Source organism: Myotis daubentonii, chromosome 4, assembly GCF_963259705.1.
Source record: "Myotis daubentonii chromosome 4, mMyoDau2.1, whole genome shotgun sequence".
Taxonomy (NCBI): domain Eukaryota; kingdom Metazoa; phylum Chordata; class Mammalia; order Chiroptera; family Vespertilionidae; genus Myotis; species Myotis daubentonii.
The window spans coordinates 5,185,133-5,197,248 of record NC_081843.1 but is presented as its reverse complement, the minus strand read 5'-3'; the positions used below and the strand labels follow the sequence as shown (position 1 = coordinate 5,197,248).

Sequence of the window (12,116 nt, the reverse complement as noted above, 5' to 3'; positions counted from 1 at the left end):
GGATAGAGAGTTAGAAACATTGATGAGAGAGAAACATTGACCAGCTGCGTCCTGCACACCCCCCACTGGGGATGTGCCTGAAAACAAGGTATATGCCCTTGACCAGAATCAAACCTGGGACCCTTCAGTCCACAGGCCGACGCTCTATCCACTGAGCCAAACTGGTTAGGGCTCAGGCATCAGTAATTTTTAAGACTACCCTGGAGAGTCTAACCTCTCCAAGGCCGAGAACACTGGCCGTTCTGGCTCCCTTGAAAGCTAATAGACCACTGATCTTTGGGAATGGGTGTTCTGGACACTTTTCATGTTTAAAAAAGTTAGTCTAGCCGAAACCGGTTTGGCTCAGTGGATAGAGCGTCGGCCTGCGGACTGGGGGGTCCTGGGTTCGATTCTGGTCAAGGGCATGTACCTGGGTTGCGGGCACATCCCCAGTGGGAGATGTGCAGAAGGCAGCTGATCGATGTTTCTCTCTCATCGATGTTTCTAGCTTTCTGTCTCTCTCCCTTCCTGTCTGTAAAAAATCAATAAAATATATTTTAAAAAAAAAAAGTTAGTCTAAAAATTCTATTTTCAAATCTGTTTTATTTGCCCACTTCACACAATTTCTTTTTAGCCATTGCTCTAGTGAGGAATAGGCAAAAATTCGGTCCCTGTCACAGCTCCTCAAAAATATTTAGCTGAAAAGAATCACGACTCTTCCTCTCACCATTCTCAGTTGGCTTGGTTAATGTATTCTTTCCATATTTTCCCTAGACACTTTGTGTATGACCATGTGTTTGCGGAAAAGATCACTTCCTTGCCGAGTCAGCCAAGCCCCGACGAAGAAGAAAACAAGCATTTGAAGACGGCAGTGAGGACGCTGCAGGCACAGCTGAGCCTGGAGCGGCAGAGGCGGGTGGCCCTGGAGGAGGAGTACGGGCTTGTGCTGAAGGAGAACAGTGAGCTGGAGCAGCAGCTGGGGGCCACTGGCGCCTACCAGGCCCGGGCGCTGGAGCTGGAGGCTGAGGTGGCTGAAATGCGGCGGGCGCTGCAGGCGGAGCGTCCCTTCGTGAATGGGGTCGAAAAGCTGGTACCCGACTCCCTATTTGTCCCTTTCAAAGAGGCTGGCCAGAGCCTGCTGGAGGAGATGCTGCTGACGGTGCCCGAGGCCCAGCGGAGGCCCCTCAAGCGCAGCAGCAGTGAGACGGTGCTCAGCAGCTTGGCCGGCGGTGACATCGTGAAGGGCCACGAGGAGACCTGCATCCGGAGGGCCAAGGCTGTGAAGCAGAGGGGTGTGTCCCTGCTGCAGGAAGTGGACACACAGTATAGCGCCCTGAAGGCCAAGTACGAGGAGCTGCTGAGGAAGTGCCAACAGCAGGAGGGGGACTCCCTGTCCCACAAGGCTGTGCAGACTGCCAGGGCTCCAGCCAGGGACCCAGCTTCCAGGGACCCGCCCGCCGCTGGTGCCCCTGAGCCTGCTGGGTCCCCCACCAGCACACCACCTCCCGAATACAAAGCGCTCTTTGAGGAGATCTTCAGCTGCATCCAGAAGACGAAGCAGGAGATTGACGAGCAGAGAATGAAATACCGCTCTCTCCCCTCCCCTTAATGGGGCCTCCAGCTCCCCTGCTCATTTCCTATCTCCCATCACCCTTCTCCCACTCAGACATGTTTGTAGACCCCAAAGCCTGAAGTGGCTCACTACTTTGCTGACTCAGCAAGTGTGTATACACAGTGAGGAAAGAGGATGGCTCCTGGTATCAGCTTCCTAACCCAGGTCCCTTTCAGCCCCGCAGTAAGCCCCTCCCACGACAAACTGGCCTCTGGCTGGCGCTGACTAGGCTGCCATTCTTGAGAAGCCCTGAAGCAGTGGGGCAGAGCTGTGCTCCTGGAGAGGTAGGCCTGGAGCCTCCACAGGATGTGCTTACATACGCAGTGCCTACCACACGGGAAAGGGCCGGGGAAACGGAGCTAAGGCGATCCCTGCTGCCTCCTGGCTTACCTTCTCAAAAATGTGGAAGCCAACCACCAACCTGCACTGTCCCCGAGCACCGGTGGATACTGTGAATTCAGGAAGACCATTTCGGAGAAAGTAGGGGTCTAATCCAAAGAAACAGTGTTAACCAATACTCCACACCCTAGAGTTTCCTTTGCTGCCAGTCGCACTGACAGGTGATCCTAACAGACCTACAGCACTGAGCACCTGCAGAAAGGCGAGCTCTGCTGGACCCAGGTCCGCCTGTCAGCCTGCGCTCCACCCCAAAGGCCTGCACCCCCATCCCGGTGTGTTCACGCAAAGTGCAGTGTTAGGGTAGCCGCGCACACACCTATCTCCTTTCTTAAATACAAACGGGGAAAAGCTCTCCTGTGCTGTCTGAGCTGCTGACCTGCTCAGTGCCTGCGGCTCCTGTCAGTGGTTGGCCTTGGCTGCAGGAACCCCATCTGCTGCTTTACTGAACAGTGTTGGCATCATTCTAACTGTGGAAATGGATGACTCCTCGCACTTGCATACTTTAATTTAAAACTATTTAAGAGAACTGTGGTTCCAGTAATTGTATATATTTTTCTAAAAACCAAATAAAACTACCTATGAAAATGAACAAATGGGTCTGTTGCCTATTAATTTAAGCTTAAGCCATTTCACTGTTGTAACCAACTGTTCACTCTTTTTTCTTCCAACAAACATTAGGAAATTTGATAATGATTTTTTAAAAATTATTTTTAGGAAGAGAGAGAAAGAGAGAAACATCTGTGGGCTGCTTCCTACTCGTCCCCTACTGGGCATGTGCCCTGACTGGGAATCAAACCAGGAATGAACCCCTTGGTGGATGGGCCATCGCCCAACCAACTGAGCCACTCAGGTCAGGGATTGAGAGTGATTCCCCCTACCCCCCATTTCTTTTACACAAGTCCTTGGGATTATGTAATAGCACCAATTCTGCTCAGACTGACCAGTGTTGGTTAAAATTACTATATGATTGGAAAACATTTTCAAAATTATATACTCTATAATTTTTCACTATTTTAGGAGTGTCAGACTGGGTACTGAATTAATAGCACTTGACCAGTTGATTCTCAAAACATTTTCTCATTCATTTATAGGAAAGAAACATAATATTCAAACATTAAATGAGCATTGACTTTTTAAAATTTTGCTTTTGAATTATTTAAGTTTAAAAGAGTTTGTAAACTCACCTTGTCTTCCCTGATCTCCCAAGCCATCCCCTCCCCAGAACCAACTGTACAAATTAAGTTTCTTGTATAGTCTTCCAAAATACTCTGTGTATATATTAATACATGAATATGTTTATATGACCCATATTTTTAAACAAATGAGTGTCCTATGAGCACTCTTCTGTATCTTCCATTTTTACGGAACCATGAATCTTTGAAATCATCTACCTTTATCTGACTACATGGTCTGGGAGCACACGAACACTGAGCAGGTGGTCCGCTCGTGCTTTTGTGCCTGACGAACATCATCTGTCCCTCGCTCTTGATTGGAAGAGCTTAGGCTCACTGACTACATTCTTTTTAAAATATATATATGTAATTTATATATTTTAAAATATAAATATATTTTTTAATTGATTTCAGAGAGGAAGGAAGAGGGAGAGAGAGACACAATGATGAGAGAGAATCGTTTATTGGCTGCCTCCTGCTCACCCTCTACTGGGGATTGAGTCCACAACCCAGGCATGTGCCCCTGACTGGAATCGAACCTGGATCCTTCAGTCCACAGGCTGACACTCTATCCACTGAGCCAAACCAGCTAGGGCTATCTACATTCTTCATGATAGCTGTATAGTATTCCAGTTTATGGATATGTGTGTGTGTGTATGTGTGTGTATATATTAGTTCATTTAAATACTCCCTGGTGGGTAGATTGCTTCTAGTCTTTGCTACTACCAAAAAAATTCGTAAATATATATGTATGTGTGTGTGTGTCTTATTGTTCTTGACAATGTCTTATTGTTCTTGACAATCCTTTGATCCAGTTGATTTCATTTTTTAATTTATTATGGTTAAAATATACATAGTGTAATAACAATTTAATCATTTTTAAATGTATAGTTCAGTGGTAGTAAATACATTCACATTTTTTGCAACCATCGTCACATCCATCCCCATAATTCATCTTTAAAACTGAAATTCTGTCCCCATTAAACAATAACTTTCCATTCTTCACCCAATCCTTGGCAACTACCATTTACTTTCTGTCTTTATAACTTTGACTACTCTAAGTACCTCATATAAGTGGAATCAAACAATAGTTATCTTTTTTTCACTTGGCATAATGACTTTGAGGTTCACTCCTCTGGTAGCATATTGCAGAGTATCCTTTTTAAGGCTGAATAATATTCCATTGTGTGTATATGCTACATATTGTTTATTCATACATCAGTGGATACTTGGTTTGCTTCCATGTTTTAGCTATTGTAACTAATGCTGTTGAGAACTTGTGTATACAAATATTTCTTCAACCCCAGCCGGATGTGGCTCAGTGGTTGAGCATCTACCTTTGAACCAGGAGGTCAGGGTTTAATTCCCAGTCAGGGCACATGCCTGGGTTGTAGGCTCAATCTCCAGTAGGGGACATTCAGGAAGCAGCAGATCAGTGATTGTCATCATTGATGTTTCTTTCTCTCCCTCTCCCTTCCTCTCTGAAATCAATAAAAATGTATTTTTTAAAAAAACATTTTTTTAAGAAACTGCTTTCAGTTTTCTTTGAGTATATATGCAGAAGTGGAATTGCAGGATGATATGGTAGTTTTTAATTTTTTGAGCAATCTCCATACTGTTTTCCACATTGGCTGTACCACCTTACATTCCCACCAACAGTGCACAAGGATTTTAATTTCTCCACATCCTTGCCAGCACATTTCCTTTTTTTTTATAATAGCAATTCTAATGGGTGTGAGATGGTATCTCATTGTAATTTTGGTTTCCATTTCCCTAAAGATTAGTGATTTTGAGAATCCATGAGCTTGACCATTTGTATATCTTCTTTGGATAAATATTTTTCGAATCCTTTGCCCATTTTTTATTTTTTTAAACATGTTTTCATTGACTTTAGAGAGAGGAATGGAGAAGGGAGAGAGAGAGAGAATGTAAAACATGGATCTACTACCTCCTGCCCAACCCCTCATTGGGAATCAAGCCCACAACCTGGGCATGTGCCCCAACCAGGAATTGAACCAGTGACCTTTCAGTGCATGGGGTGATGCTCAGCCAATGGAACCACACTAGCTAGGGTTTTGCCCATTTTTGAATCAGGTTGTTTCTTGTTGAATTTAAGTTCTCTATATAGTCTGGATATTAATTCCCTATCAGATAATATGATTGGCAAATGTTTTCCTCCATTTTGTATGTTGCCATTTTACTCTGTTGATAGTGTCTTTTTAATGCATAAACTTTTTTAATTTTAAGAGTTTCATTGTTTTAGGTCTTACATTGAGGTCCTGATCCATTTTGAGTTAATTTTTTAATATGTTAGGTAAGGGTCCAACTTCATTCTTTAGCATGTGGATATCCAGTTTTCCCAGCACCATTTATTTCTGCAAAAACCATCATTTGGATTTTGATAGGGATTGTGTTGATTCTGTAGATCTCCTTAGGTAATATTGGCATTTTAGCAATATTAAGCCTTCCAGTTCATTAACATGAGATGTATTTTCATTTATTTATGTCTTCTTTCAGTTTTTCTGTTTTTATTTTTTTTAAGATTGTACATTGTCTTTATTTTTGTTTATGAAATCGATTGGGGTGTCATTGACCAACATGAACATATAGGTTTCATGTGTGGATTTCTATGTTACAAAATCTGTATATTGCACTGTGTGTCCACCATCCAAATCTTCTGTCACCTCATATTAGGACCTCCTTCTCTCCCTACCCTCTCTGGCGCCACCACTCTGCTCTTTGTGTTCATAAGCTTCAGTTTTATATCCCACATATAATGAAATAATAATGGTTCTTAGCTTTTTCTGTCTGACTTATTTCACTTAGCATAATGTTCTCAAGGTCCATCCATGTTGTTGCAAATGGTGCTATTTCATCCTTTGTTATGGCTGAGTAGTACTCCATTGTGTATATGGACCACATCTTTATCCAGTATTTTATCACTTTGGTTGTTTCCACGTCTTGGCCACCATGAATAATGCTGCAGTGAACACAGGGATGCATATATCTTTGCGAATACATAATTTCAAGTTTTTGGGGTCTATACCCAGGAGAGGGATGACTGGATCATATGGTAGCTCTATTCTTAAATTTTCGAGGAATCACCAGACTGCTTCCCATAGTGGTTGTACCAGTCTACATTCCCACCAGCAGTGAATGAGGGTTCGCTTTTTTCCACAACCTCTCCAAACACTTAATTACTTATCTTGTTGGTAATGGCCACTCTATCAGGTGTGAGGGGGTATCTCACACCTTTTGATTTGCATTTCCCTAATTGCTAGTGAGGTTGAACATCTTTTCATATATCTATTGGCTGTTTGTATGTCTTCTTGGGAGAGGTGTATTTTCAGGTCCTCTGTCCACTTTTTGATTGGATTGTTTGGTGTTGAGTTTTATGAGTTCTTTACATATTTTGGAAATTAAACCTTTGTCGGAGCTACTGTTTGCAAATATCATCTCTCAAATGCTTAGCTGCCTGTTTGTTTTGTTTTCTGTTTCTTTGACATCAATGTCACAGAAACACATCGATCAGTTCCCTCCTGCAGGAGCCTTACCAGGGCCCAGGTGGGGGAGGAGCCTCCAACCAAGGTATGTGCCCTTGACTGGAATCGAACCTGGGACCCATTGGTCCACGGCCAATGCTCTATCCATTGAGCCAAACTGGCCAGGGCTATCTTCATATTTTTAATTCTTTTTTTCTCTTTGCTTTTCTGATTGGATATTTTTTGCTTCCTCAGATTCCAAATCGTTAATTTGATTCTCGATATCCTCTACTCCAAGCATGTCAAACTCACAGCTTGCTACTCTACTGTTGACTCCCAGTAAATTATTCATTTCAGTTAGTGTATCCTTCATTTCTGATTGGACCTTTTTTTGTCTTTGAAATTGTAAGATCCTTAAGTCTCACTAAGTCCCTTGAAGCTCTCATTAAGATCCTTGAGCAACCTTATAAACATTGTTTTGAAATCTGTATCCAGTAGTTTTCTTGCTTCCATTTATTTTATTGATGTTTTACAGAGAGGAAGGGAGAGGGATAGAGAGTTAGAAACATCGATGAGAGAGAGCCATCGATCAACTGCCTCCTGCACACTCCCTACTGGGGATGTGCCCACAACCAAGGTACATGCCCTTGACTGGAATCGAACCCAGGACCCTTCAATCCGCAGGTCGACACTATCCACTGAGCCAAACCAGTCAGGGCTGCTTCCATTTCTTTCATTTGTGACATGTTTCTTTGTCTCTGCATGTTGGCTGCTTCCCTGTAGAGCTGCTATGTCTCCTTGAGTTGGTAGAGTGGCTTTGTGTACTAGGTGTCCCATAGGGCCCAGTGGCTTAGTCTCCCCAGCCACTCTAGTTGCGTCCCTGTGTGGGCTATGTGCAGTCTTGTTGTAGTTGAGACTTGATTGCTGTTTGTGTTACTGGCAGGAATTTTGACCTCCAGACTAATTGCCTGTGAGGACCAACTGCAAATAAAGTGGAAGAGCTGCTGTGCAGGAGATACTCCTATGGACTTGCTTCAGTGGGGCTTTGGTGCTCACTGAGTCTTCCCCTTGAGTGTGTCACTGTGGATGTGTAGAATTGTAATCTGGTATGGTCTGAAGCTGTCCACCAGGTGCACTTGGCTCTGGGGCCTCCCAGGAGGTGCAAAGTCAGCCACTGCCTGAGGCCACCTGGCAGGTGCTACAGAGCTATCTTCAGATGGCTGCTACTTGTATTGGGCTTGGAAGTGCCCAGGCTAGGCCCAACTGTGAAGCAAAGCAGGCTGGTGCTAGTGCCAAGTCTTGGGCCTCTTACTGATAGGTATGGGGCATGCTGATGCCAGTTGATGCTTATTTGAGAGATTTTAGGAATGTCTGAAGCCTGAGTCAGGCCAGTTCATTCACATGGAAAAGCCACTGTAAACAGTTTGGGTGGGGCTGCAAATTGGATGGGGTGTGGTCTCAGGGACTCTCTAGGCCGCAGGGGTCCTCAAACTTTTTAAACGGGGCCAGTTCACTGTCCCTCAGACCGTTGGAGGGCCGGACTATAGTTTAAAAAAAAAACTATGAACAAATTCCTATGCACACAGAGGCGGCAAAAACACCTGGCGGACCGGATAAATGTTTTCGGCGGGCTGCAGTTTGAGGACCCCTGCTCTAGGGTGTGGAGCAAACAGTGTGGGCCATGCTGATGGAAACTCAGATACGGCAGCCAGTCAGCTCTGCAACCTGGGAAGTCTTAGCATAGGAACAATGACCCCTGGGAGCACCCTTGATGGGAAGAAAGTGGGCCCTGAGTTCTTGCTCCGATATCAGACAATACAGTTCCTCCCCATGTATTCCTGAGTCCCCTGCAAGCCATTGCCCCAGCACTGGAGCCAGAGGGATCGAGTCTCAGTAGGTCTGTGCACCAGCCCTTTAAGTGGAATGGCTGGTTCTCTGGCAGTCTCTGTCACTCAGCCATAATCTCCACTGGCTTTTACAGCCTGGAGTTATGGGGACCTCTCTTCCTAGCTCTGGAACTCTGGCCTGGCAGTCTGGTGTGGGGCTGGGACCCCTTCTTCTTACAGGAGCGTCCACAGCAGAAATATCCCTCCTGATTAAAAACACACCAGCCCATTCCATGCCTCCACCTCTCCTGTTGCTCTTTTTTTTTAAAATAATTTTTATTTCTTGAAGTATTACAAAGAGTATTACATATGTCTCCTTTTTTCCCCCCCTTGACACTCCCCCGGCCCCCACCCCCAGTGTCTTGTGTCCACCAGTTATTCCGATATGCATACATATATGTCCTTCGGTTGATCTCTTAACCGCCCCCCCCCCAAACCCTCCCCAGGCTTCCCACTGTAGTTTGACAGTCTGTTCAATGTCTCCTATCATTCTTGATATAATTTCTTATTTTTATATATATACTAGAGGCCTGGTACATGAAATTCATGCATGGGGGTGTGGGGGAGGGGGGTTCCTCAGCCCGGCCTGAACCCTCTCCAATCCGGGACCCATCGGGGGATGTCTGACTTACAATCCTGAACTGCTCTCCCCTGCTGGCCTGATCACACCTAACTGCCTCTGCCTTGGCCCTGCCACTGTGGCTTTGTCCAGAACAGGGGTGGGCAAACTTTCTGACTCGAGGGCCACAATGGGTTCTTAAACTAGACCAGAGGGCCGGAACAAAAGCATGGATGGAGTGTTTGTGTGAACTAATATAAATTCAAAGTAAACATCATTACATAAAAGGGTATGGTCTTTTTTTTTTTTTAGTTTTATTCATTTCAAATGGGCCGGATCCGGCCCGCAGGCCGTAGTTTGCCCGCGGCTGGTCCAGAAGGATGTCCAGAAGGTTGCCTGGAAGATGTCTGGTCTAATTAGCATATTACCCTTTTATTAGTATAGATGTTTATTGATTTCAGAGAGGAAAAGAGATAAAAACATCAATGATGAGAATCATTGATTGGCTGCCTCCTGCATGCCACCTACTGGGGATTGAGCCTGCAACCTGGGCATGTGCCCTTGATGAATCGAACCTGGGACCCTTCAGTGCACAGGCCAATGCTCTGTTCACTGAGCCACACTGGCTAGGGCTGTAATTCTTTACTTCTCTAGTTGTAGGACTTCCATTCAGCCAGATTTCAGGCAGTTCTATATTTTAGTTGTAATTTTGATGTGGTTGTGGGAGGCAGCAAGTACAGGCTTTTACCTCTACCACTACCTTGGTTCCCTTCCAGAACTGTTTTTCTAAATTTCCTTCTCAGATTGCTCATTGTTAGGGTATAGAAATGAAACATTTTGCATTGAGTTTGTATCCTGCTACTTTGCTTAATTCATGTCTTCTAACAGTTTTGTAGTGGAATCTTTGATTTTCTACATATATCATCTGCTTCCTTTCCAATTTAGATTCCTTTCACTTCTTTTTCTTGCGTAATTGCTCTGACTAGAACTTTTAGCACTATGTTAAATAGAAGTGGTTAAAATGGGCATCACTACCTTGTTCCTGATCTTACATGAAATGCTTTCAGTCTTTCAAAACTGAGTATGATGTTCACTGTATTTTTCACATATGGCTTTTATTACCTTCTATTCCTGTTGAGTGTTTTTATCATGAAAGGTATTGAATTTTGTCAAATACTTTCCCTGTGTCAACTGAAATAATCATATGCATTTTTTCGCCCCTTCATTCAGTTGATGTGGTGTATTACATTGATTTGTTTTTGTGTGTTGAACCATCCTTAAATTCCAGACATAAATCCCTCTTAGTCGTGGTATATAATCTTTTTAATGAGCTGTCAAATTTTGTTTTGTTTGCCTTAGTATTCATAAGGGATGTTGACCTGTTGTTTTCTTGTAATTTCTTTTTCTGGCTTTAATATTAGGGTAATGCTTGGATCATAGAAGTTAGGTAGTATTCCCTCTTTTTCTGTTTTTTGGTTTTTTTCCTGAAAAGGCTGAGGATTGGTATTAGTTCTTATTTAAATATTTGGTCAAATTCATTGGTGAGGCCATCAGGACCAGCCAAAGCGCTGTTCTTTGTTAGATTTTTTTTAATTTGTTTAATTTCTGATTCAGTCTTGTTACTAGTTGTATGTCTATTCAGCTTTTCTATTTCTTTATGGTTTAGTCTTGGTTGGTTTTGTGTTACTACGTATTTGTCCATTTCATTTGGGTTATCCAGATTGGCATGTAATTGTTTATAGTGCCCTTGATCAGAACTGAACTTTTACTGTGTTTTTATTGCTGTAGAACTGGTTGCAATGTCCCCACTTTCATTTCTGATTATCATAATTTGAGTTTTCTCTCTTTTTACCTAGTCTGTCTAGCTAAAAATTTGCCTTTTTTTTTTTTTATCTTTTCAAAGATCAACTTTTGGTTTCATTGGTATTTTTCAATTTTCTATTTCATTGATCTCTGCTCTAATCTTTATTTTCTCCTTACTTCTGCTAGTTTTGTATTTGGTTTATTCTTTTTCTATTACCTTAAGTTGTATAACTAGTTTGTAGATTTGACATCTTTTTCTTTTAAAAGATTTTTTGCCCTAGCTGGTTTGGCTTAGTAGATAGAGCATTGGCCTGTGACTCGGGTTCAGTTCTGATCAAGGGCACACACATACTTCGGTTGCAGGCTCCTCTGTGGCCTGGTCCTGGTTGGGGTGCATGCAGGAGGCAACCAATGAATGTGTTTCTCACACATCGATATTTCTCTCTGTCTTTCCCTTTCTCTTCCAGTCTCTCTAAAAATCAATGGAAAAATATCCTTAGGTGAGGATCTCTATATATAAAAGCCTAAGCGACCGTTACGACAGAACGACCAGTTTCTATGATGCACACTGACCACCAGCGGGGAGACGCTCAACACAGGAGCCGTCCCCAGCCCGCAGGCCCTGATTGACAGTGGGCCCTGCTGGCCAACCTTCTGGTCCCTTCCCCTGGCCAGCATGCCCCTGGGCTGGGACGGGGAACTGGGGGTGGGTAGCGGTGGATATGGCACCTTTCCCAGGGTTTCCGAGAGTTGGCTCCCTCCTCGGGGCTGGCAACCAACCTCCTGGGTCCCTACCTTACCTTGTCCCTGCCCCCAGCCAGCAAGCCCCAATCAGCCCGCTGCCCACCCACCTTGGCAGTTGGCCTCTCCCCCTGATAGGCAGGTCCCGATTGGGGCCAGGCTCTGAGCTGGGACGGAGAACCAAGGGTGGGTGGCAGTGGACACGGGCGGTGAGGGAAAGAGGATGTGGGGAGGCAGGGAACCTGATCAACCCTGACTGCTGGCAGCCTAAGGACCCCACCCATGCACAGATTTTGTGCACCGGGCCTCTAGTTAAATAAAAAAAAGAAAGATTTTTTAATTGATTCATAGAGAGGGGATGGGAGAGAAAGAGAGAAATGTCATTGTGAGAGGCAACATCGATTTGCTGCCCCCTGCACACCCACTACCAGGGATGGAGCCCACAACCCAAGCATGTGCCCTGACTAGGAATCGAACCAGCAA

At 44.2% G+C, this 12,116-nt stretch overlaps 1 protein-coding gene across 2 annotated transcripts in view; it reads left to right on the top strand.

The window, feature by feature from the left end:
* CDR2 (cerebellar degeneration related protein 2) overlaps nt 1–2,583 on the top strand; it is a 42,984-nt gene extending 40,401 nt beyond the window's left edge. For both annotated transcript variants that reach the window (XM_059692057.1, XM_059692056.1), the window contains one exon: nt 754–2,583. In XM_059692057.1, the coding sequence (XP_059548040.1) occupies nt 754–1,588 (835 nt within the window). In that variant the 3' untranslated portion in view covers nt 1,589–2,583. The remainder of the gene's footprint in view (nt 1–753) is intronic.
* The last annotated feature ends 9,533 nt before the right edge of the window (nt 2,584–12,116 follow it).